The 22599-nt window shown below is 37.4% G+C and overlaps 3 protein-coding genes across 3 annotated transcripts; 1 reads left to right on the top strand and 2 right to left on the bottom strand.

Annotated features, from left to right (window-relative positions):
• Positions 1-515: 515 nt before the first annotated feature.
• On the bottom strand, positions 516-9083 carry LOC146477100 (NAD-dependent protein deacylase sirtuin-6-like). The gene is made up of 6 exons (XM_085114071.1): positions 8847-9083; positions 8460-8770; positions 5064-5213; positions 3609-3689; positions 2183-2306; positions 516-1094 (listed from the first exon to the last, which is right to left on the bottom strand). Exons 1-6 carry the CDS (start codon positions 8910-8912, stop codon positions 852-854), a joined length of 975 nt encoding a protein of 324 aa, XP_084970197.1. The 5' UTR covers positions 8913-9083; the 3' UTR covers positions 516-851.
• A 73-nt stretch (positions 9084-9156) lies between these two features.
• Positions 9157-17419, top strand: LOC146477099 (nuclear receptor 2C2-associated protein-like). The gene is made up of 4 exons (XM_085114069.1): positions 9157-9230; positions 11678-11768; positions 15230-15403; positions 16058-17419. The coding sequence occupies exons 1-4, from the start codon at positions 9163-9165 to the stop codon at positions 16172-16174; spliced, it is 450 nt and encodes a 149-aa protein (XP_084970195.1). The 5' UTR covers positions 9157-9162; the 3' UTR covers positions 16175-17419.
• A 75-nt stretch (positions 17420-17494) lies between these two features.
• LOC146477098 (zinc finger CCHC domain-containing protein 24-like) lies at positions 17495-19376 on the bottom strand. The gene is made up of 2 exons (XM_085114070.1): positions 18794-19376; positions 17495-18365 (listed from the first exon to the last, which is right to left on the bottom strand). Exons 1-2 carry the CDS (start codon positions 18806-18808, stop codon positions 18105-18107), a joined length of 276 nt encoding a protein of 91 aa, XP_084970196.1. The 5' UTR covers positions 18809-19376; the 3' UTR covers positions 17495-18104.
• Positions 19377-22599: the final 3223 nt, after the last annotated feature.

Raw genomic sequence — 22599 nt, 5'->3', positions numbered from 1 at the left:
TGAACGGTCATGTGACTTAAAGGCAACCTCCACTCTTGAAACGTTCACTTGTTGGAAATACAATCTCATTTCAAATTTCATTGGAAAACATGGAAATAAGATGTTTGTGTTGGACAAAACAGGATTTGATTATCACCTATTTTCCTTTTAAATTTCCCGGGAGCGGCCATCTTGGATTTCATGACGTAATACGGTTGCTCAATTGTTTCACACAAAAGAACTTCTGCTTACTAACAATAGCGGCACCGTACATCATAAAATCCAAAATGGCGGCGCCCAGGAAATTTAAAAGCGAAAATAGGCGTGAATGCTATTTCTACTTTTTAAACTAAAATTTAGAATTTAGCCACTAATTCCAACAATTTACCGTCCATTTGTTGTCGGAGTGGAGGTTCCCTTTAAACTCGCACCATGGAGGCAGGCTATTGTTTGAGGAAACATTGTTGTCCTTTTACGAGATGTTTTGGATCCAGGTATTCTGCGAACACAGACGTATTTCCGGCTGTCGCTTCTCTCCGCCGGCTAGGATCCAGGGAGTTTAGATTACAGGAAGATTGTAAATGTTGCGCATGTCCAGCAAATACACAATCAACCAATCTTGTCGCAAATGATCTCCATATGTAAATGTACAAACAAAAACATTTCAAATTGAAAACCATGTCTATCATAATATGGTCTACTTTAAATTTCAGGGTAAATTACAAACTTTTCGTCGGAGTCTGGACGGGCACTGTTAAATCTGCAGCCACTGACTGTATAGTGAGCAGTGTAGAATAACAAAGTTGTCATGTACTTTTTGAAACTGGACAATAAATAGGATATATCATAGGATTTAGGAAATAGCTATACAGTTAGTTGTCATCATTGGTGTCACCGCACTTCTGCTTTTTAGCCGATGATGATCCACAATCGACCTGGTCTTTTGTAATGCATTCTTTCGTTTCCTCTTTCTTAACGGGACTATCATTGTCATTGCATGAGGTAGTCCACCATGGTTTCCCAGTAAAGGGTGGAATGGACAATCCCAGGCCATCCATGAGTCCTTTAATAACTTTGTCAACATAATTGTTGATAATCAAGGTGGCTTTCTTATCCTGAAAGGAAAGTATAACAAACTTAATAATAACAATAATTATTATAGTTATAAAGGCCCCGGAAAAGCACCTTTAGCAAGGGCTATTGGAATCTAATTTTGAGATAACCACTCTGGGAAAAAATGACTTTATTCGATTTTGCTTTAAATCTTCCTAAAACTGTTGTTAGTTCAGTTGTTATCACTGAAAACTCGTGGTTACTGCCAGTTTTTGGGGGATTCTAACAAGCCTTGCTAAGATCTGGTTTTGCTGCATAGTCAAAAACCACATGCAAAATACGTTTGTGTTGGAAGTTACCATCCGTAAAGACTAAATAAACGAAGAAAAATACATTTGAATAAACGTTAAAACTTCGAAAGCAACATAAAGCAAATCAAAAACAAAATAAGAGAGTGAAGGGTTTGATCCATAACCAGCCAAGGCAACTCTTTATCTGCATAGAGCATTGTAATTAATAATATTAGTAGTCACAAGTGAAACATTCTTCATTTCGTAAAATGATCTGGTAAGATACCTGGATCCTTTTTTGCTTATTTTATACCTTCTATAAATTTAGATTCGGCATTTCCCACTTCCCTTGTTGAAGTTATTTTTACTGATCTAAGGCTTCTACATGCTCCCATGATAGTTAAATACTAAAACGGTGCCCAGATAGAGTGAAATTTACTATTTTAGAAACAATTAAGAGGTAACCCTGTAAGAGGATATACATCTCTCAGTTACTGTAAAAACAGGGGGCGTCAGCCAGCCCTGATGAGCTATGTGGCTTATTCATAGACCTTTTACATAAATGGTGGCCGATTTACTATTCTATTCAATATATGTTGATTAGCCCTACTAACCTCGTTTTAGAGTAAAACTTCTATAATTGAATTTTGCACATGCTAGCAAGACTAGTAATGCCAATTTCCATGAAAATAAAGGAATAATTTATCAGCTGCCATTTATGAAAAAGGTGTAATTATGTTTCCAGTGCATGTTTTGTTAGACAATTGGTGGGAGCCAACTGGCATTCAACAGGTTTTGTATCTGAACCGAACCTATGGTCAGTCATGCTAAACAGTCAATAGCTCATCAATGTTTCTTACATGTCTCGTTTTTTGAAGATTAACAACAACTAATTTTCCACCATTTTTTGTTGTAAGTACTGGCAAATTCCCGCTGGGTTGGATTTGAAGAGAAGTTCCAAGACAGACTGCTAAGTCAGCTTGCCTGAAATAGACCATAAGGAAAAATAATTGCAATGTAAAACAAACCTTTGATATGCACTGTACTAGAAATATGTCACTCAAATACCTGTCCAATGTGCCAGGTGGAAGTGAATTGTACACTGCATTGAGCAGTAAGATGACAATTCTATAAAGGATACATGTCTATGTTGTACAAATTGATGGAGAAAATGTCAAATGACATTTTAAACACCAAAAATAGCTTCAGAAATGTGTCCCTCCATTATGAGTAAAATATTAACTATAATTACGGCAGTAAACAATCTTAAAATAAATGCAGCTGTAACAAGATACATGCAAACATCTCACTTAGTCCATTGTGCAATTGTGTTGTTCATAATTTAATACACCAACTTTACTGTGACCAAGTACACTGCATGGCTTGTTTAGTCACCTTGCCAAAACATGCATACATGTATTTGGTGGAGCTGGTATAATAGATTGATTTTCAGTTATATTTTTTACACTCTTGTGGTTTCACTTGTTGTCTGCCGCATGCCAAAATAATAATTAATTGGCTTACATGTACATCTGCAGTTGTGAAACAATATAGAAACAAATGGATGCAAAATCACAAGAAAGTCTTTTTGTCCATCATTCAGACTAAAGAAAAAGTATTTTCAATAATAATTATTGGGATGTAACTGCAATTATCGACCTGTACTTACAGGAGATGTTAAAAAAAGCCAGTGTTAACACATGTCTATTTTGTGGGCTGTTTTCTATCTCTCAAAATGTGGATTGTTTTATATGTGAAGAAAACTATTTAAAAAGAAACCGCTATTTTGAGGAGTACATCTCTTCTATTAAAGCAGTTATTACAACTCCAATAGACCTTAAAATGGGTGTTCTCAATGAGATGCTGCAGAACATTTCAGACAAAAATATTCAGTACACATTTTGAGCCAAAAGTAGAGAACCATCAATTGAATGACAAATCAAAACCCTGTGACAAATAATTAAAATTAATGTGCTAGAGTGTCAAGAATAGATCAGAATATTCTTGTTAAATTACAAATAAATGGGACAGCAGCACCCACTGTTTGGCCCTTAAGCGTAGTTTGCACTTACGATTAATTTTTGTGTAAGTGTAAACAAAACCAATGTTCACAGTAACACCAGCAGATCACAATAAGAAAGAAATAGATTAAACAGTCTAAGAAAGGATCAAAAGTTATAGAGTTTATTTATTAGATGGAATTTTACATTTTGGAAATATCACAAATGTCCATAAAGCTCATCTCTGCCATCAGTTACAAGAAACTAAATCCTTTACACAAAATACCTTGAATGATGTTCTGCCAAAACCAGATCTTGATAAGGCAAAGAATCCTCCCAGTCAAGGATTGTGTCTCGTAGCTTTCCTCTGTAAGGTCATAAACAATACCCGATTTCACTTGAATATTTGTCTGTGTTTTGTTGAGATGATACATTCACGCAGTTGTATTATCATTACACGCTCACTACCTTCTTTGATGCTGTATATGTAACTAAATATATGGTCAAACCTGCATCAAGTCAGGCTGTGTATTAAGATGTCACCTTCTATTAAACAGACAGTTCAAAACCTGCTGGAAAATTCTCTTCCTCATTATAACAACTGCAAAGTTTACCTTTGTACAAAAAGTACTGCGATAATCAACCTGCTGGAAAATTCTCTTCCTCATTATAACAACTGCAAAGTTTACCTTTGTACAAAAAGTACTTTTAATACGCAGATAATCATCCCTTAAACAGAAAATGTAAACAGTGCTACATGCATATATCTTGCAAATTTCACTGTCATTATTTTTTTTGTTACATTTTGTTGAAGAAATGCAACAAATATTTTATGCTTCATTTGAAAAAATATGCAAAAGACTGGTTTACAAAATGTGATATTGCTTGACACTCTTGCCGTGAAATGTTTGATGTGCCATTCACTTTCAATAAGGTGGACCAGTGAAGGGTTGGTTGGAGTACCAGTGAAATAACCAGTACAAAGACATAACAGAGGGTGGACCCAGTGGGTTGGGTATAACTGATAGACAGGGGTGTACCCTCTCATCAAGGAATTTAAAGACAATCAGCAGAGGAAGTCTGAATGTTGCTGCATGCACGATATGTTGACATGCACTTCTACTCAAAAGGCTCAGTCAATGCTAACTTTATGGGGCAAATGGCCCTGGACAACTTAGGCTCCAGTTGTTCAACAGTTTCTTCTATTTCATCATGTAATATAGTGTTTTAACTTTTTTATAATAAATCTAACCATGTATACAAAAGTAGGCACCGTCCTTAATAGTGGGATTCTTTCCCTCAACTATAGTTTCTTATTTTGACACACGAATAAAGTTTATTTATTTTATTACTTATTAAAACCAAGCTAAGAAGGGGAGGGAGGTGCTATCAGGAGGTTTTTCCTCCAAACTGACTGGCTGACAGCAAGCCAACAAACTACTTTGGTGCTCTACCCTTCTTACAGAAACAAGAACTCACACTTCTACTGTCACAACACCACTATTACTGCTGCTTGAGTAAGTGCGTTTGTGTCAAGACGTGCATTGTACTGAAACATCTTTTGTCAACATTTGACACATGTTATACACCTTATACTGAAAGTGAACTTGATTCCTTCAAGTAAACCTAAATATTGTGCTGGGAGAATGCTGGGATTGAATTGTGTGGAATGGGTGCTTTTTGGTGAGTTTTGATAATACAACTCCACAAAGGCTTATTTTAATTTGCAAATAAAACATACCGACAATGTCCTCGGACACGTTTCCTCTCACAGACACCTCCAGTTTTCTTTTGCCCCACCGTTGTTACTGCATTTTTTTTAATGTACTCTGTTCCACATCTGTCACACTTCTCAACAAACATGTTTCCATGGAGCTCAGAAAGCTTTGACCTTTCACAAAAAATGTGTTTATTGCAGATAAGCAGAGTACTGACAAACATTTATCTCAGGAGTTATGCTTCTTTTACAAACCATCTACACTCCACATTATAGCCTTACCAAAATATTACATGATATGGAAACTAACCACTGATATGAGGAAAGCTGTCATAGAGTAAAGAGAATCTTTAAAATTATTATTATTTTTATTTCTTGTTTGCAGGCACCCAAAGAAAATGTTATAATTCAAAGGGACTGAAATGGACTTGTTTGAATCTACACAATGACCGTCAAAAATGAATTGTTATAATCTCTCTCTTAGTCCTTTGAGCCCCCAGCCTGCAACCCTGGCTTGACATTTTGTGAGATCGCTTATGGGAGATTCAAATGTATAAGATAAAAGCATGCCATAACAATTTGTTCAAAGTTCTGCTTTCTTTCACTCACTCAGTCCCAGCACAGCTAGATTACAAGTAGTTTATTATTTGCTTCAGGGATAGTATAGCAAGTGAAAAGCACAAACATGCACAAAATCACCTGTCACTGGGATATGTGCTGCATGAGAGAGGAGAAAAAATAAGAGGCTACAGACAAACCCAAGGCATTTGACCTTCTATGGCTGGCTGACTGTTTTGAGGTGATTGGACATGAATTTAAAAGCACTTGTGTTCATGGTTTGTTTCGTGTGAACTATGCTTAGATGGTTGAACTCCTAAGAAACTGATAGTAAGCCCTGTGAAACGGCCAAGCTACAGTGGCTTTGGCCATGTTTGTGGTAGCAAATATTTAAATAGATACATTTCACTAAGTTACAGGAATTTTAAGTGACACACGATAGAAGATACATATATCTTCAAATTCCCTGACAGGTTGGACTCCAGAAATGTTACCTTATAGATTTATCGGTCGACCAAACTAGGGTTATATGGAAATAAACTAGTTTAATTTTGATGGCCATGTACCAGAATGTGTATGTATATTACTAGGGGAAGGCAGAGGGACTTGTTCATGTTTTATGTGGAAATCTCCTTGAACAGCCTTTGTGAAGTTGTCTGGTTGATTCAGTGGTTGAATCTTTATCATTACATGAGGGATAAAAATGAGTAGCATGTTCATCTCCTTCCCAAATTCTAAATCTAAGTGCAGACTGGAATCAACAGTGGAGAACTGAGAGAAATTTGAAGTGAGAACCAACGAGGCATGAAGATGTACAAACTATGGCCCTGATTGCCTGTAGGGGTTGTTGTGCAGTTTGCAAAATTAATAAAGTTGAAACATTATAAAAAATAATTGGCTGGTTTGCTAACAATTCTGATTGGTACCACAAAAGTCTTGAAAGAATACTCAGTTCACCAGAAATAATAAAAGAAAATAAAGGGAGATGTAAAGAATCAACCATAAGAGGACACAGAAAAAATCTGAGCCCCAGATGGCATCCCATCTGGGGCTCAGATTTTTTCTGTGTCCTCTTATGGCCGATTCTTTACGTCTCCCTTTATTTCCTTTATAATACTAATATCAGTGGCATAGAACAGAAATAATATTCTTTCTTCAGTTTTTACAATAACAAGCATATTTGAATTTTGTCCACAACTTGCTACTTAAACATGTGATCTGTTATTTGGGTGTCAAAGAGGCCCAGTAAGAAATCTTTTCTCATCTACTGTGATGAAAATTGAAAAACTTTTAATGAGATTTTTGAGCTTCACTTGAGGTAATATTAGACCTTAAACTGCAATAAAAAAATATAATTAAAAAGGCTGGCTGTAAGTATGTAAAATACAACTGCCATTACCAAACTAGTTGAGCCAACAAATTTTGTGCAGGGGCTTGCCTCTTATGACGTGATCTCGTCATCTTGGTGGCATTGAAAAGCCAGGAAAAGCAGTCAAAATATTATAAATTGGCCCCCTACTTCTACTGAATATGGCTCTGATTTCAGTTCTAACATGAGTGGTAGTTTTGAAGAATATGGTGATGATTCTCAGTGAAGTGGAGGGATAACATGATGTGATATTCTACTTGGCCAAATTTCCATGTAGTTAGTGAACATTTTTGATTTGAGTAATGGCCACAACCCAAATGTGGAAATTACACTGGAAATAACTGAGCTTCCCATTGGAATTACAACAGACTTTAACTTTCCTCTTACACTTTCCTCCTATACTTTTGAATGCTGAAAATTAAAGGAAAGGTAAAATTTTGATCACAGTGGCACTTTAAGAAGTGCTTTTAAAATTTGCTAAAACAGACAATAAAACTAATAAAGATAGATATTGAAAATTTACTTCTTCACTGGCACAGTAATATCTATTGATCAGCCATAACCTGAGAAATGAGCCCCTTTGATTTTAACTCAAGTGTTGACATCAGTTTGCATGTCATTGACAAACTATTAAGACCCCCATTGAAAGAGCAAACAAGAATAATACTTGCATTTTGCCTTGTGCGACCAATACATAGTAAGTAAGTAAGTAAGTAAGTGAGTAAGTGAAGTCTTTATTTAATTAGGGTCCCGTATAAGTACCCAATACATACACTAAAAGCTAGCAAACCTGTGAGCCTCCAAACTACAATATACAATAATCACAAACTAACAATGACAATAAAATTATCTAAAAAAGGTTACTAATAATAATTAAAAAACGCCCATCTACATATATAATTTCAAACACCCTGACTTTGTCTGTAGTCTCCTATTTTGCCCCAAGCCCACGTATGGCATCTCCTTGCAGGGGGTGAGTTTTGCATGTTTCACGCACTCTACTATACAGCACGTATATACTATACTAATTATAGCAATAATTGCTATAATAATATTATAATAATTATTATTATAATATTATTATAGCTACTATATAGATATTCACCCATTCTACCATACAGCACCCACTCTCTACAGCAAACCAAGAATGTTCTAAAAAGGTATAATTTTCTTTAGCCTTCGGTGGTGCCTATAATGTTAATCCCCACTCTGTAGTCCATAATTTATACTTAGTCTGCGTTTTAACCTGTAGTCTGTAGTCCATAGCCCTTGTTTCATACTTAACAGAAAATACATGTACATGTATGTCTGGGAGGAAGGTTGTTGAAGTTTCAAATAGACCGGCGTCTAATTATCTTACTACAAATTTTCTAGGGTCATTTTAAAGCTATGACTCAAGTGCAATTACTTGTATAAGTAAGGTGCCATCACGTACTCCGCTTCGCCCATAGTAGTTTCCCTGAAATATTAAAAATGAACTAAACGTCAAATACCTTGGAAGTCCTGATTTAATGTGCAAGCCATCAACATTTTGACTAACAACGTACTGAACAATGTTTTCTTCCACAAGCTTAACTAAAGCCATGTGTGTGAGAGAGGGTTTGGCATCATCAAATGTAGTGTCCATTTGAGGAGTGATTCCTTTTTCTTCTAAAGTCCAAACACCTTTCGGACCTCTGAAGTCGGGAATACCAGCTGCCGTGCTTACACCCGCTCCTGTATGAACAACGATGTGCTTTGACTCGCGAAAAAGCTTTATAAATTCTTCAATTTTTACATCTAACTGCTCAGGGGAGTCAAAAATCTGCAGATTTAAGAAGAAGAGCGTATTTATTTCTAAAATACTCTCACAGTTAAAAATCAACTGAAAAAGAACGTACCTCGGGTAATCCACACTTGCCTTTGTGCGGATAATCAGAGAGTCCGGCTGCGTAGTTTACCGACATTGCTGACTGTCAACAACAGCAACCCGTGTATGGAGCCCAATTTCAATCTCTTACCACTTTCACTGTTTCTAAGTTTTTCCTAAATATTAAGCATCAGCGACTTTGGGATTTTTTTCTCCTGTCTTCCTTCGTTTTATTAAAGTGAAACAATCTGTCAGCCATTTTGTTTGCGCGGTTGGTGAACTGGAAACGAGCGACCAGCTTTCTGTATTTGGTAAACATGACCATATTCGGTGTTTTTCTCGTAAAAATGGCGGACGAGGAGAAAAGTCAAGGTGTAAAAATTGTTTCTTTAGTGACGGAAAATACAAGATCCAGGTAGGTAACTACTAGGTAACTGTAGGCCATATATTATTTGAATAGTCCCCTTAAAGAAACTTTTATAACATTGCTCAGTGGCAACTTTATTATGCAAGAATTCTGCTCGCAAAGTTCTGCCACGACCTTTAGGCTCAAAAGCTAAAGATAAAGGCCTGTGGAAGGAAGTGGGGTAACCAGAGTGGCCTGCTAAGACAAACGTTTTGCAGGCTTGCAGTTAGGGTTTTCTCTAGTTCACCAGTCAATGTATACAACCCACCTATTTTCACGTCATGATCAAGATTACCACGAGTCCACAATAATATTGGAATCCTTTGACTCTTGCGGCAGGTTTCTTTTATAGGTCACAGGTCACTGTGATAATTGTATATAAACAAGTTAAGCAGGGTGTCCTGGCCCTAACCCCATACTAAAAAGTCAATTCAGGTCTTGGGCACGCTAACAATCTTGGTCATATACCAGTACACCATTGACCTGTACTTGTGGGCTTGGTTAGTAGAGAGAAGGATTTTGTGACAAGCCAAATAATAGCTGTAGACTAAGCCGACATCATCATGTGTTATAAATAAAAGTTTGATGTATATACAGTAATTATGCTACAGATAGTCATTGGTGAGTCCTTGAAGCTCATCTCCTGATAGACAATAAGTCCTTGTCCAAAAAGTCCCAATATAATATTACGTGCAGTCCTTTTTGAATAACCACCCAAGCTCGTCAATAAAAAGCACTGGATACTTTAAAGAAAGCTACCTGCAGTCTACTGTGTAGTGTGTGCCATGTCCAAAATAAGTGTATGGGTGTAGAGTCAAGAGGACAAGGCTTATCCATCTAATATATTGAAAACATTCAGAATACAAGTTGACAAGGAGAAATGTTAACAAGTCTTACACTGTATCAACATGGTATTAACGAACATCACAAGACCTCAACTACATTGTAACCCTGCACGAACTGAGAAACAGAGAAGACAAGACTTATGTGATAAAAAAACTCAGTACCAATGTATTGAGAAAAGTTGAGATGAGGCTTACAGTACCGCTCAAAAGTAAGTTACCAGTCTCGTCTCATTTCTCGCAAGATGAGAGTCGCGTCTCTCAATACAAGATTCTCATTTCTAGCAACAAGACTCTCGTCTTGCAACAATCACTAAAGCGGAAATTTTGGAATACTGCCGAACTAACGTTTCTTGGAGAAGAAAAACACTTGTCTCGTGATGCATTTATCTGTGCCATTTTTAAAATGGCCCATGCCAAGAGTAGATGTTTTTGTCATACATGTATGTTTGCATCATATGAGCTGATGTGATTTGAAATAATTTTGCCTTTTTTTAGTTCATTCAATTCAGAGTTTCGATTTGCGCACAATGTAAGAGATGATTTATTTTACAAAAATCATGTCTTCAGTCACTTCAAAGGTTTCATTTAATGACGAGTTTGCAAAGCGATGCGCTAAGCAAACTCGCACTGACTTTGCATGTCAGCAACGCGAAAATGCCAAAGGTGGGAAAATGCCGCGCTTACATCTCAACCTTCAAAACTGGAGATTTTGATCGGAAAGTTTCATTTGCAAAGCATTGCGATTTTGCCTTCATACGCATTGAACTTGCATGTGTTTAATACCACCAAAACAATTTGACTAGTTAACAACCAAGTTGATCGATCAATAATATTTAATAGCCTGACAAAGAGGTGTGTTGTTTATCGATAGCGGAGTTTGCTACATGTCTCATGATTCAGCAAAGCCCACCAGGGAACATTTTTTCTAACACAAAGAGGCTTTGGAGATGTTTATCACAAGATTTGCCCATGGGGAAACAAGCTTTCTTTTTTGAAAATTTTGTTGTGTTGATTGTCCTTTTATTTCATAAAGTATTTGCGATTATCAATTACCCGCAAGTCCGTCGCTCGATTGACACTTATGCTTGCATTGTTTCTCTATAAATGTTAAAGCCACAACCCATTATTCAAAAGTAAGTGGCTATTAGGTTTTTTAAGACAGACATTCACGTCTCCTCCTCAGTGCATGCAAGCATGTAAATCACATGCAAGTTCATGATCGATAAGCTTGCGATCGAACTCCATAAATTCAGCTTGCTGCGTGAAAAGGGTGTCGTGTTGTATCAACAACACTGACACTCAACTTGATATTATCGCAAAACTCTTGCGAAAAAGTCAAGCCTTAGTACTTACAGTCTTTTCAGCCTCTCACAAGACACGTGTTTCATCTCTCAAAATGAGTCTCTCGAGACGCAATTCTCGTCTCTTGAGACGAGAGTCTTATCTCGCGGTAGGGGGGTAACTTACTTTTGAGCAGTACTGTATGTATACCGTACTAAACATAGTAGTATACAGAGAAAAGCCAAGAAAATCATACAAAAAGAATGACTTTGTACTAATGTTAGGAGAATTGAGTGTATTTTTCTTTTTTGCTTCTTACTTATTGTCTAGAGTCAGCTCAGTTTTAAATCGTGATTCCAGTCAATATGGAAAGAAGTTCATGTTTGATAAAAATGAGGACACATGCTGGAACTCTGATCAGGTGAGCTTGTTTTGGACTTGTATCTGGTTCTACACAGAGCACACAACTCACAGGGAAATCTGAGAAAAACTCAGTCATGGTCCCAGCCATACCCAAAGGTTGTATTGTTAACCTTCAACAAAGTGCAAACTCAAGGAGCATTTTGACATTGAAGGCTTCAACCATGGTAAATCGAAGTGACTTTTCCTAGGTTTCACTTTCGTAATTTCAAGGTAAAATTTGGATCTGTTACATAGCTAGGAAAGCCAGGATTTACTTTATTTCATCTGAAAATCTTTTCTGACCATCAAAAAGAAAGGACTTTTTCAGGTAAAATTATTGACGATATCTACGGTAAGGTTGGTCTCAACATAATTGAAAATGGTGAGCTCTTTTCAGATTGAGTGTGCTTGTTAGTGAAATGAGGAAGATGCAATATTCATCATGCTATGGGCTTGAAATTAACCATTTCTCTTTATTTATCACTACACAAGACACTTTGAACATTACCTATTCTATCAGTATGTAGCACGCAAATCATATATGAGCGTAGTAAAGGACTTAGCTCTCCATGGTTCAGTTCTCTTTGGGGATTCAAACTTTTCCTTTTTCTGGTGCTTGCAACGTGATGACTATTGTGGCTAAATTTTAGTGAAGTTTTGTATCCTCCTTCTTCAAAAGGCAACAGGGCAACAGGGCAACAGCAACATGATATGGCCACTCTCGACATCACATTTTAATAGGCAGTGAGCCTGCAGTATTCCCATCAAGGTCACCTCTAGAATCTAGTCTTGAACAATATTTTGGTGTGGGCAAATTACTAAAGCACAGGCATGTTCTTTTACCATTGCCAGCACTTGGAAGATTAAATTCTTTTCAGCAGCTGATGTATTGAGTGCCTCTGTTAATCTTGCAGTTGATGACTAAAACCTAAAGCATACACTGAGGCCTTCTTAATCTCTTCTGAACATTTTATCACAATAAATGACACCAGTGAGAAAACACTTTACACTTTGATCTGTGGATGTCAATTAACGGTATCATACCACACCAATCAGAAACCCTGGTTTTCCAAAATCGTGAGGTTTGTGGGCAAGTGTTTCTTCTCTCTCCTCTCCCCCCTCCCTGTTTTTCTCTATTGTTGTCGCTCTTGTCCCAATTTTTCTGCACACTCAAAGAACCATGGTCATGGACATCATAATATTGTAAGGGCTGAATATTGTTCAAACAAAAAAAATCCTTATCTTTGCAAGTTAAGGAGAGTTAAAGGCATGAAGACCATTGTATTTCAGATTTATGGTATTTTTCAATTTATTAGAAAGGTTTGGCAAAATTTTTTCTTTGTGTTTCTCAATGTGACTATTATAACAATGATCATAGTAACTTTCAGTGGCTAAAGAAAACCATTTATTGACAAAACTTTGATCAACGGAGTGTAATTTTTCAGCTGACTGTAACACCAACATTTTGTCCTTCACAATCCATGCATGCTCTCTCATGCTACATACTACTACAGTCGAACCTTCCTATGTCACCACATCTCATGAGAGACCACCTCCCATATGTGACCACTTTATCAAAATACCAAAATTTTCTCAGTTAAGGTTACCCTATACCTTCAGAGGTGTCTCGTGTTTAAGCGATGTAGCACGTCCAGTTTATACTGTAAATACCTAAACCCCTATATCAAATTAAAGCTTATAGAGCTGGCTATCAAACTATACTAAAAAGTTTGAAATAAAATGAGTTGTCGAATTTTTCACGACCTCTAAATGCGAGCGTCCGAATCACCTTTTGAAAGCTACAAGTCAAAGCGAATTTTGTTTTCCGCTAATTTAATTTGCTCCTCAGTTTCCGGACCCAAAGGGCTAAAAAAATGTGTCGGCGTTTTGCCATATTCAATCGCAATGAAAAGTTATAGAGCATTTTCGAAATAGGATGAAAAAAATGTGGAGTGATCGTACAAAAATCACTCTTGGAGAAAAAATATTTCGAAAGAAAAAATTCGCAGACAGTTTTTTGTTGTTTATAAGTTAAACTAGCTACTGTCCAAATTTGAAGGCAAACGAACAAATTCCTTTTGAGTTTTAGCTCTTTGAAGTGGCTCTTCCAAGTGAAAAAATTGATTTGAGAAAACAGCGCTAAAAATTCGGCAATTCATTTTATTTCAAAATTCTTGGTTTAGTGTGATAGCCAGCTCTATAATCTTTAATTTGATATAAGGGTTCAGGTATCTACAGTTTAAACTGGACGGGCTACATCGCTTGGACGCGAGACACCTCTGAAGGCACCTCTGAAGGTATAGGGTAAAAATAAGTCACTTCATTTGACACCTCTTGTAAGCGACTGTGTCCAATGGATGGAAACTCTCCAGTAAGCAACCAGTTGACACACGATCCCACCTCACGACAGCTTCCAAATATATTAGATAACGTAATGCCATACAAGTCAGCATAATTTCTGTACCTAAGTTGTGAATGCAGTGTACTTGTATGCATAAATCACAACCTAAGTGACGTCTACGGTCTCCTTACCAAATGCATTGAACTGTTGTGTTGTGGTATGATGATTTTAAATCCAAATTACATTAGACCTTCACCACTAAGTAGCCCTTGTTATTTACTGTTAGTGGATGGATATTAGACAAGGGTAGCTCTCTTGTAGATTTTATGTGTATTTTTGCCCTAAAAACTTCCACAGGCTAATGACTTTTAAAATATTAGATATCTCTCTGGTCTGACTTCTTGTAAGCGACCACCTCCCGGGAGGTTTGACTGTTTTTGGAAGCAAAATATATGAAATTTACACATTTGAACTGGGATGAAAGAATTAAAATGAATAAATGAGAGACCATCCCAGTTATGTAAACAACTTGAGCAGCTGCGAAAAGAAAGCCTGAAAAAAATTCATGCTTGAATAGGATTTGAACCCATGACCTCTGCGATACCGGTGCAGTGCCCTACCAATTATATTATTGACCTATCAAGCCAGCTGGGAGTTGGTCATTTTGTGAATTGATAAATATATACCCATCCACACTTTAAATCTATGAAATTCATATATTTCACTTCCATCTCTTCACATCTATGGATACATGCATTTCACTAGTATTTTAGAGATCATGGGTTTGGATCCCGGTCAAGTCATTTCAGGCTTTTTTTTTCGCAATTGCTTAAATGCGTAACTGCGATGATCTCTCATTTGTTACATGTAAGTATGTGTTTTTGTTAAAAGCTGTGTCATGTACAAGAGGCTAGATGTTTATCAGCTCTGCTATGCAATAATCCTTCTGTAAAATAAATGATTATAATAGCCAAGGGTGTTTATATTTGAAACCAAGCACAATAAGTTAAAACTTTTGTTTCCCAAGTTTAAGTTCAAAGGATTTTGTTGAGCAAGTTGTTTGCATGTGGCATTTTATCTCAGCAAAAGAATGTATATATGAATGTAACATGTATGTACTGTGTTGATTTTTCTTACAGGGTTTACCTCAATTTGTTATCCTTGAATTTCCTCAAGAATCTCAGGTAAAGGAAATTCAAATTCAATTTCAAGGTGGATTTGTTGGGAAGGAATGCTGTGTTGAGGGTGGTCCATCCTCAAGCAGTTTAGCACCATTCTTTGAATTTTACCCTGATGATTCTAACACTCTGCAAGTATCCTTTGAGCAGTTTTTAAACTTTTAATTACCATTCTTCTCTGTATGTTTAATTCAAATAATCTCCAATTGTAGGAGAACAAAAATGCTGAGCAATTGTCATTGGTTTAAAAAATGTAGGTCCATTTACATTTAAATTACAATTATTACAATGATAGTAGCTCGGAGAATATAGTTGTGAGTATTGCACCAACATTCAAGCAAGACATTCTGCTGTAAATGGGGCAAGACCTTTTTTCACTTCACACCTTTCAGACATTGTGCATTGTTGAATTGGGTATCATGTACTTTAAAATGTCATCAAACCAAAATGTCACTTGAGCAACATAACATGCATGTATCAGTTTATACTGAGACATGCACTGAGCTAATGTTCCTTGTTATGGTCTCAAGAAAGATACATATAAGTAGCCTGCAAGCAAGCCCTCTATTAGGTCAGCCACGCAAGGATATAGCTCGAGCCACACACACTATATACTCTTGTGGCTGACTTATAATAGAGAGCTTGCTTGTAGGCTTTCGCGTAAGTTGTGGTTTGTCAACTGTTTATTCTGGTATTAGTGGCTAAAGGTGAGAATGGCCTTTATATAGGAAAACCTTATAAATATTGCAAAAAAAACCTGGTTGACTCCTTAACAGTTATTTTTTCTAGATTTTCCCTGTCAATAGTACAAGCAGAATGAAAGTTTTAAAGATTGTATTTGCAAGTAGTACCGATCTCTTTGGAAGGGTTATAGTCTATAGCCTAGATGTCTTGGGTTGCAGCTAATGGAAACCTCCAAATGCATTTATGGACCATCAAGAAAAGAACCAAGTTCTTACCTTGGATTCAGGATGACCTGTGTATCTTAAAGAACCAATTGAAAATGTTGTGTACAATGTTAACACTGTCTACACTTTTGTGTACCACATGGAGGACATCGGCTAAACTAGAAACTGTGCTACATTTTTCTTTAATACAGTGGAAGGTAACAACTTGGATTCAAGACGGTTTCTTATTCTTACTAATAATTATACAACCTGGAGCGTCATTAATGGTTTGTCTGGATATATCAACCATAGGTGAATAGACCATCTTTGTATTTTCACCAATTCTCCCCATTACTGGGATGAGCGTGTACGTCACGTTGCTCCTCCGGGTTGGATACACCTGTCCCTTACTTCATGTTCTATTACTAACATTGTTTGGTTGGTGAGTGCTTGGTGACTGTCTCAGTTTTCTTTTTAGGTTGGGGCTCAAATTATTCAGGAAATATGGTGGTTTTTATTTATCTATGATAATTATGCCCCCAGATGAGCCTCAGTTGATAAATAAGAATGTGGTCTATTGTTGGTAAATTATTTTTCTTTAATTTGGCTTAGCTTGTAGTTCAATTCAAATTATGATTTTATATGTCCGTCATGACGAAAAAGAAAAAATAATTTCTAGGAAAAGCTTCTGTGAGAATTTTTGTCACAATAATAATTTATCCAGGTGACTTTTTTGATCTGATTGATGGGGGTAGGGTGGGTGGGTAGTTTTTATGGTTAGTATATTTCTTACTTATTAAAAACTTGATGAAAAGGAATTACCAGCGATACATGTTTATGAAACACCCAATTTCAAACCAAAAGCCAAACCACAGCAAGCTTCATATCAATATGGTAAAATCTAAGAACCGATTTTCAAAACAAAACAGCTCCAAAAAAAATTATCCCTAAATCACTTGGGGTGGCATGTGGCTGTGTAGCTGTGTATCTCCCTGGGTTGCTTATTTATGACAATCAACTTCTTTTTAAAGGCTATTTATAAATTAATGCTTTACTTTGCTGGAATTTCAAGAAATATCAATGTTTATATTTCTAATACACAGAATGCACTGTTTCTTCCTTTTTTAAAGAAGTTGTATCTAATGCAAAACCCGGATTTGCACTGTGAGGTCATAGTTATTTTAAAATATGGAACTAGACTAACAGTATTAAAAGAAATCACTTGGCAATTGACAGCAATGAAGCAATATACTTCACCCATTTACTCAGTAGTTATTATTTATTGTGGTTTGACTATACAATAGAGCAGCAGATAAAATGTTTGTCAACGTAAATTTCGTTTCTTTTTTTAACGGACTTTATGTTTTTATACATACATGTACAAGAATCATAAAAGGTATTGTGTGCAATGCATTGTTACTGGCTGGTTAACCACGAGGGTTTGCCAGATCGCGCGTGTGTAGCATCCAGTAAAAATATTTTACCGTCATTTTAATATTTCTCGGTGGACGAGTGAGAAATGCCTGTGAAACATAAAAAAATGTTTTGCTTTCCATTTCACCTGGATGATATTTTACTCAGGCTTTTTGTTTAGTCCGTAATATTCTGCATGGAATTGATACCGAAGGTCACACTTCTTGGAAGTCAGACAACTACAACGACTAACCCGAATGATTTCAAAAACCAAGAAAAAGATATCAAGGTTGTCTTTTGTCGCACTGTGTTAATTTAATAAACGTTGTAATATTCATTCAACTATATTACTCATACTAAATAGATTAATTTCACTTCAAGCAATAAAGAGAGTTAGTTTCCTAGTAATATCAGTTAAAGGGTCTTTTCTGGTAGAACAGTTTGTGCAGCGATTGGCTTCCTTTGCCGTAAGTGAAAATGTACTAAACATTAAGGTTAAACATTCCTGTTTATCATCAACATGAAGGCGACCTTTCTTAGCGTCGGTAGCGATCTCCACAGAAGTGACCAAGCCTTTTGCATTTTTCGCAGAGGTGCTGTGGGTGATGAATAGAAGTATCTCCAACGTCCAGTCCTTCGGGTTTTTCTAGGCGACGCTGCTTGTGCGGGTACACTAAAATGTTACAGGACTGACATTGCTGACCAGTGTTGGCCCAGCTGTTGGCGCTCATCCACAAGCGGTTACACTGTGGGCATCTGTATTCACCAAAACAACGCCTTTCTCCCTGATATGGTGTCTGAGATGTAAAAATTGGTATACTTTGTTAAAATCAACCGATTGTAAGAATATTTTTGCCCCGTCAGGTTTTTTTATTGGGCACCGTCAAAGTTCGGTTTAGTTTCCTTGTCAACATATGCCATAAATCATCCTGTAAACTAACTTGCATATCTTACTGTACGTTGTGGTAGATTAGTCCCCTTGCTATAATAAGCTATTTGCCAAATCAAATTACAGCTCGGACTGGAAATGTTGAGTTGTAAGGAAAGAGGCTGGTGAACTGCAGAGCGGTAGCATTGTGAAAAACCCAAGCTTCACCCAAACCACGACTTGAAGTTTCAAATTACATTGAAAGGGCAGTGAATGCTGCGGGAAGAAAAGAAAGTGCAACAATCCGAAGATGGATGCATCAATCAAGATAAAAACAGTAAAGTGTGTGTACAGTACCTTTCCACTCGACATATTGAAAAATTAAATTCCAGGCTTCCAAAAAAAAATCGATAGCAAAGAAAGCTCCAGTGCTAGCAACTGGATGCAATTGCGCTCACGACAAACTGAAAACAGGTAACGTTCATCCAATCAAAAACGATTTTAGGACGTGACATTTAAATGGAGAACAAGCCATCCAATCGTTTGCATGGAATGCTAAAATTCTCGGAAGACCCGGAAATTTCGGCGAAAACTGCCCAGCGAAGGGTAACGTCGCGGGTACCCCTCCCCTGTTAATTTTTAAACTGTTTCAAATTTCCATGGTAGATTGCCAGTGATTCCGCTCTACACTAAAACGAGGGGTAAATAAAACGCGATTCATTCATTATTTTTGAGAACCATAAAACATTTCTTGACTTTCCAAGCCAGTCGTCAATCATAAATACTTGACTCAACATGGATTCATACAGATGAAGTTGAGCCCTCCCTCCCTCACCCTGCAAGGCTGGTTTAGCAAGATTTGGACAGAGTTGACAAAGTAATAAAATTGGTAGAACAACATAGAAGTAAAATAAATCTCGCAATAAAACAAAATGACTTACCGTACTTGCATGGTGTAGTCTATTTTTCAGATTTAATGAGAGGATTGTACTTCCATGTGTCCTTCCTTCACTAAGGAAATTCCTGACGAATTAAGTTCTAGGTGATATTTCTTGGGTCGAATTTGGTGGCTTGGTGTTAAGATGGAAAAAGCACATACTCTGTTTATTGTACTGAACGATCTCTCAGTTATCCCCTCCCCATTTGTGTAATTTATGTCCTAATTTTGTCAGTGAGAGATCATGCTCTAACCTTCGCTGAGGGGCCGTAAGGCGGCTAACGCTCTTTGCTTATCTTGCGTTTCGACAGAAAGGGTAAAAAAAATCCTTTCTTTAGTTTTCTCAACAATAGAATTGTGAATATAAGCCCCATTTACACTACAGAAAATTTTTGGCACGGCTCGGATAAAAATGGCACGCGTACCCAAAAAAAGGTTCGGCTCGGGTAAATTTTGTAATGTAAATGATTTTGCCGTACCAAATTTTATCCCTGCCGGCCCAAAATTTCACCCGTGCTCGGCCCTTCTGAAAAGGTAGTCCGAGCACGGGTGAAATTGGTACGCGTTCCCAAAAACTCGGCCCGGCTCGGACGAAATGTGTAGTGTAAACGATTGACCGTGCCAAACCAATTTTTTCCTGACGGGCCTTCGTAACTGTGGTCAGCACCATCTGTTGGAGCATGTGTAGTAATTCCATTCAACATGGCGGAGTCGGCGCGCCCTGCAACAAGCAAGTCACCAAGAAAATCTCACCGTCACTCTAAGAAAGGAAATGAAGTAAAGGAATACACTCCTTGTCCCTGAATACTGTTTCTAGCAACTCAAATCAGTGACCATTACGTGTTAACATCCAAAATCGTTGCTCGATACAGGCGCGGATCCAGGATTTTGAAATGGGGGGTGAATTTTTGTAATAATGTAATTTTTTATAGAGCCAAAGCCTGGTTGAGGTGTTTGAGGTCTGTGCAGCGAAGAGCTCTCAAGGAGCTTATTAACGTTAACAACAAAGAAATTATTCTAAAAAAAGCAGATAAAGGCAGAACAACCGTCGTTATGAACGGAGAAAACAAAATCAATGACGGACTAGACGAACCAATGGTTAGAGACACATCCCAGAGAGTTAAACACCTCATTAATGCCCTTCATCAAGCAGGGTGCATAGACGAAATGACGGTTAAATGGTTTAACCTAACACCAAATCCGCCTCGAAGCCCAGCGTTTTATACCCTCACAAAAATTCACAAACCGACATTAGTCGGAAGTCAAGACCTATCATATCTGGGTGTGATGGCCCAACAGAACGCCTATCATCATTCGTAGACAAACTACTTCAGCCAATAGCACAAATACAGGACTCGTTTCTAAAAGATACGACACATTTCATAAGGTTTATTGAAAGCACTAGGGTGCCTAGAAACGCTTTTCTAGTCTCAATGGATGTCACTAGCCTTTACACGAATATCCCACAGGAGGACTGAAAGAATCACTATAGTATGCAACGCATACGAGAACTTTCATGCCAATAACCCTCCTATAGCTACAAATTTCCTCAGAGAAATGCTCAGCCTTACACTGAAGGAGAACTCCTTCCAAACACACGGAACTGCCATGGGCACTAAAATGGCAGTAGCTTTTGCCAACATCTTTATGGCATCTATAGAAAAGGAGATCTTTAGGCAGAGCGTTCACAAACCACTAATGTGGAGAAGATTCATTGACGATGTATTTTACTTGTGGGATACAAACAAAGAAGAAATAGAAAATTCATTGAGCAAGCAAATTCGTACCACCCTACCATAAAGTTTACCGCTGAAGTCTCACAATAAGAAACAACATTCTTGGATACAACAGTCTATAAGGGACAGAGATTCGAGAAAGAATCGATTCTCGACGTGCGCACACATTACAAACCTACTAAAACATTTCAGTACACAAACTACAACAGCTGTCACCCAGCAGGCACTTCTGAGGACATACGCTTCTAAAGTAGTGTTTGACAAAAACATTAAAAGCTTTAAAACACGCCTGGTATCGAGAGCCCTGGTGGACAAAATCCTCTCCGAAGTTAACTTCGCAGAAAGGAAGAACGCTCTTACACAAAAACAGAAAGTGCACAAGAAAATTCTACCCTTCGTGACACAATTTCAACCATCACTGCCATGTTTGAAAAATATTCTAATGGACACTGAATGGCATTTAATACAAAACCAGCCGCTACTAAGAGAGATATACAAGGAACCTCCCTTTATCTATTATAGAAAAGGGAAATCTGTCAACCCCATTTCAACAGGCTCAAAATGAATAAATTGATTGGTAGAACCAGTCATTGCTAATGCACATTCTCCACCTCAATTAGAGAAATCAAATATTATTTCAATATTTGACGGATAAGGAAAAAAAAAAAAGGGGGGGGGGGGGGGGGGCTCAAAAAAAGGGGGGTGAAAATTCACCCATTTCACCTCCCCTGGATCCGCCCCTGCGATAGGACAGTTACAAGGCAGCATTGCTGCTATGACAATGAACATATTGGCATCTTCACGCCTTTTCTATTATTCTGGAAAGAAGAACAGGAAGAGACTAATTTTCGACGTCCCTGCGACAAGATGTGTGGCCTTTTTAGAAGTAGACACTCCAAATACTTCTCACGCGCCATGTTTGAATGAAAGAAGCCATTGGCCGCATGCGCCCTAAGGAATAATCGCGTACGCTACCCAAGATGTTGATCCTTTTAACCGTACCAAAACATTTTCTCACGCCGCTTAGCACGGCAGAAAAAAAGACGTGTAAACAGGGCATCAGTGCTATAGTTTTTGGTACGTGTACCATTTTTATCCGAGCCGTGCCAAAAATTTCCTGTAGTGTAAATGGGGCTAGTTAACCCTTCGAGTATTGCCTGCTCTCTTCTCTTGAAAGCTTTGACAATAATCATTGACGTGTTTGAACTTTCCATCAAGTAATTATTTATTTTATAATACACACCGTTCAGAAAGTTTAGTGCCGTAAACTATTACCTTATTGCAAGTCTTTCATCTCTGAAGCAAACCGTCTTTTCTTCCTGCGAGTGTTTGGGTCAGTGTTCAGTTTGTGTTTGATTTGCAACTGTTTATTAATAGTACTTTTATCCGATCTTGATGTGGAAAATAGTAACAAGGGTTTTTTTTTAGCAAAAGGTATAAGCTTTCTAGATGAGCACTTAGTGTTACTGCGACGTCGACGAAAAATATTA

The sequence above is a fragment of the Pavona decussata genome, unplaced genomic scaffold, assembly GCF_977016875.1.
Source record: "Pavona decussata unplaced genomic scaffold, jaPavDecu1.1 SCAFFOLD_72, whole genome shotgun sequence".
NCBI classification, from domain to species: domain Eukaryota; kingdom Metazoa; phylum Cnidaria; class Anthozoa; order Scleractinia; family Agariciidae; genus Pavona; species Pavona decussata.
Note: the sequence above shows the minus strand (reverse complement) of the source record. Positions and strands in the feature narration are given on the sequence as shown.

Excerpts from the sequence above, each read along its gene's own strand:
- LOC146477100 (XM_085114071.1), bottom strand. The coding sequence starts at position 8,912 with ATGTCGGTAAACTACGCAGCCGGACTCTCTGATTATCCGCACAAAGGC. Across the intron at positions 3,690-5,063 it reads CGTGTCCGAGGACATTGTCG|AGGAAAGCTACGAGACACAA; the intron begins GTATGTTTTATT and ends ATGACCTTACAG. Across the intron at positions 2,307-3,608 it reads TTGGCAGAACATCATTCAAG|GCAAGCTGACTTAGCAGTCT; the intron begins GTATTTTGTGTA and ends GGTCTATTTCAG.
- LOC146477099 (XM_085114069.1), top strand. The coding sequence starts at position 9,163 with ATGGCGGACGAGGAGAAAAGTCAAGGTGTAAAAATTGTTTCTTTAGTG. Across the intron at positions 9,231-11,677 it reads ACGGAAAATACAAGATCCAG|AGTCAGCTCAGTTTTAAATC; the intron begins GTAGGTAACTAC and ends CTTATTGTCTAG. Across the intron at positions 15,404-16,057 it reads ATGATTCTAACACTCTGCAA|ATTTTCCCTGTCAATAGTAC; the intron begins GTATCCTTTGAG and ends TATTTTTTCTAG.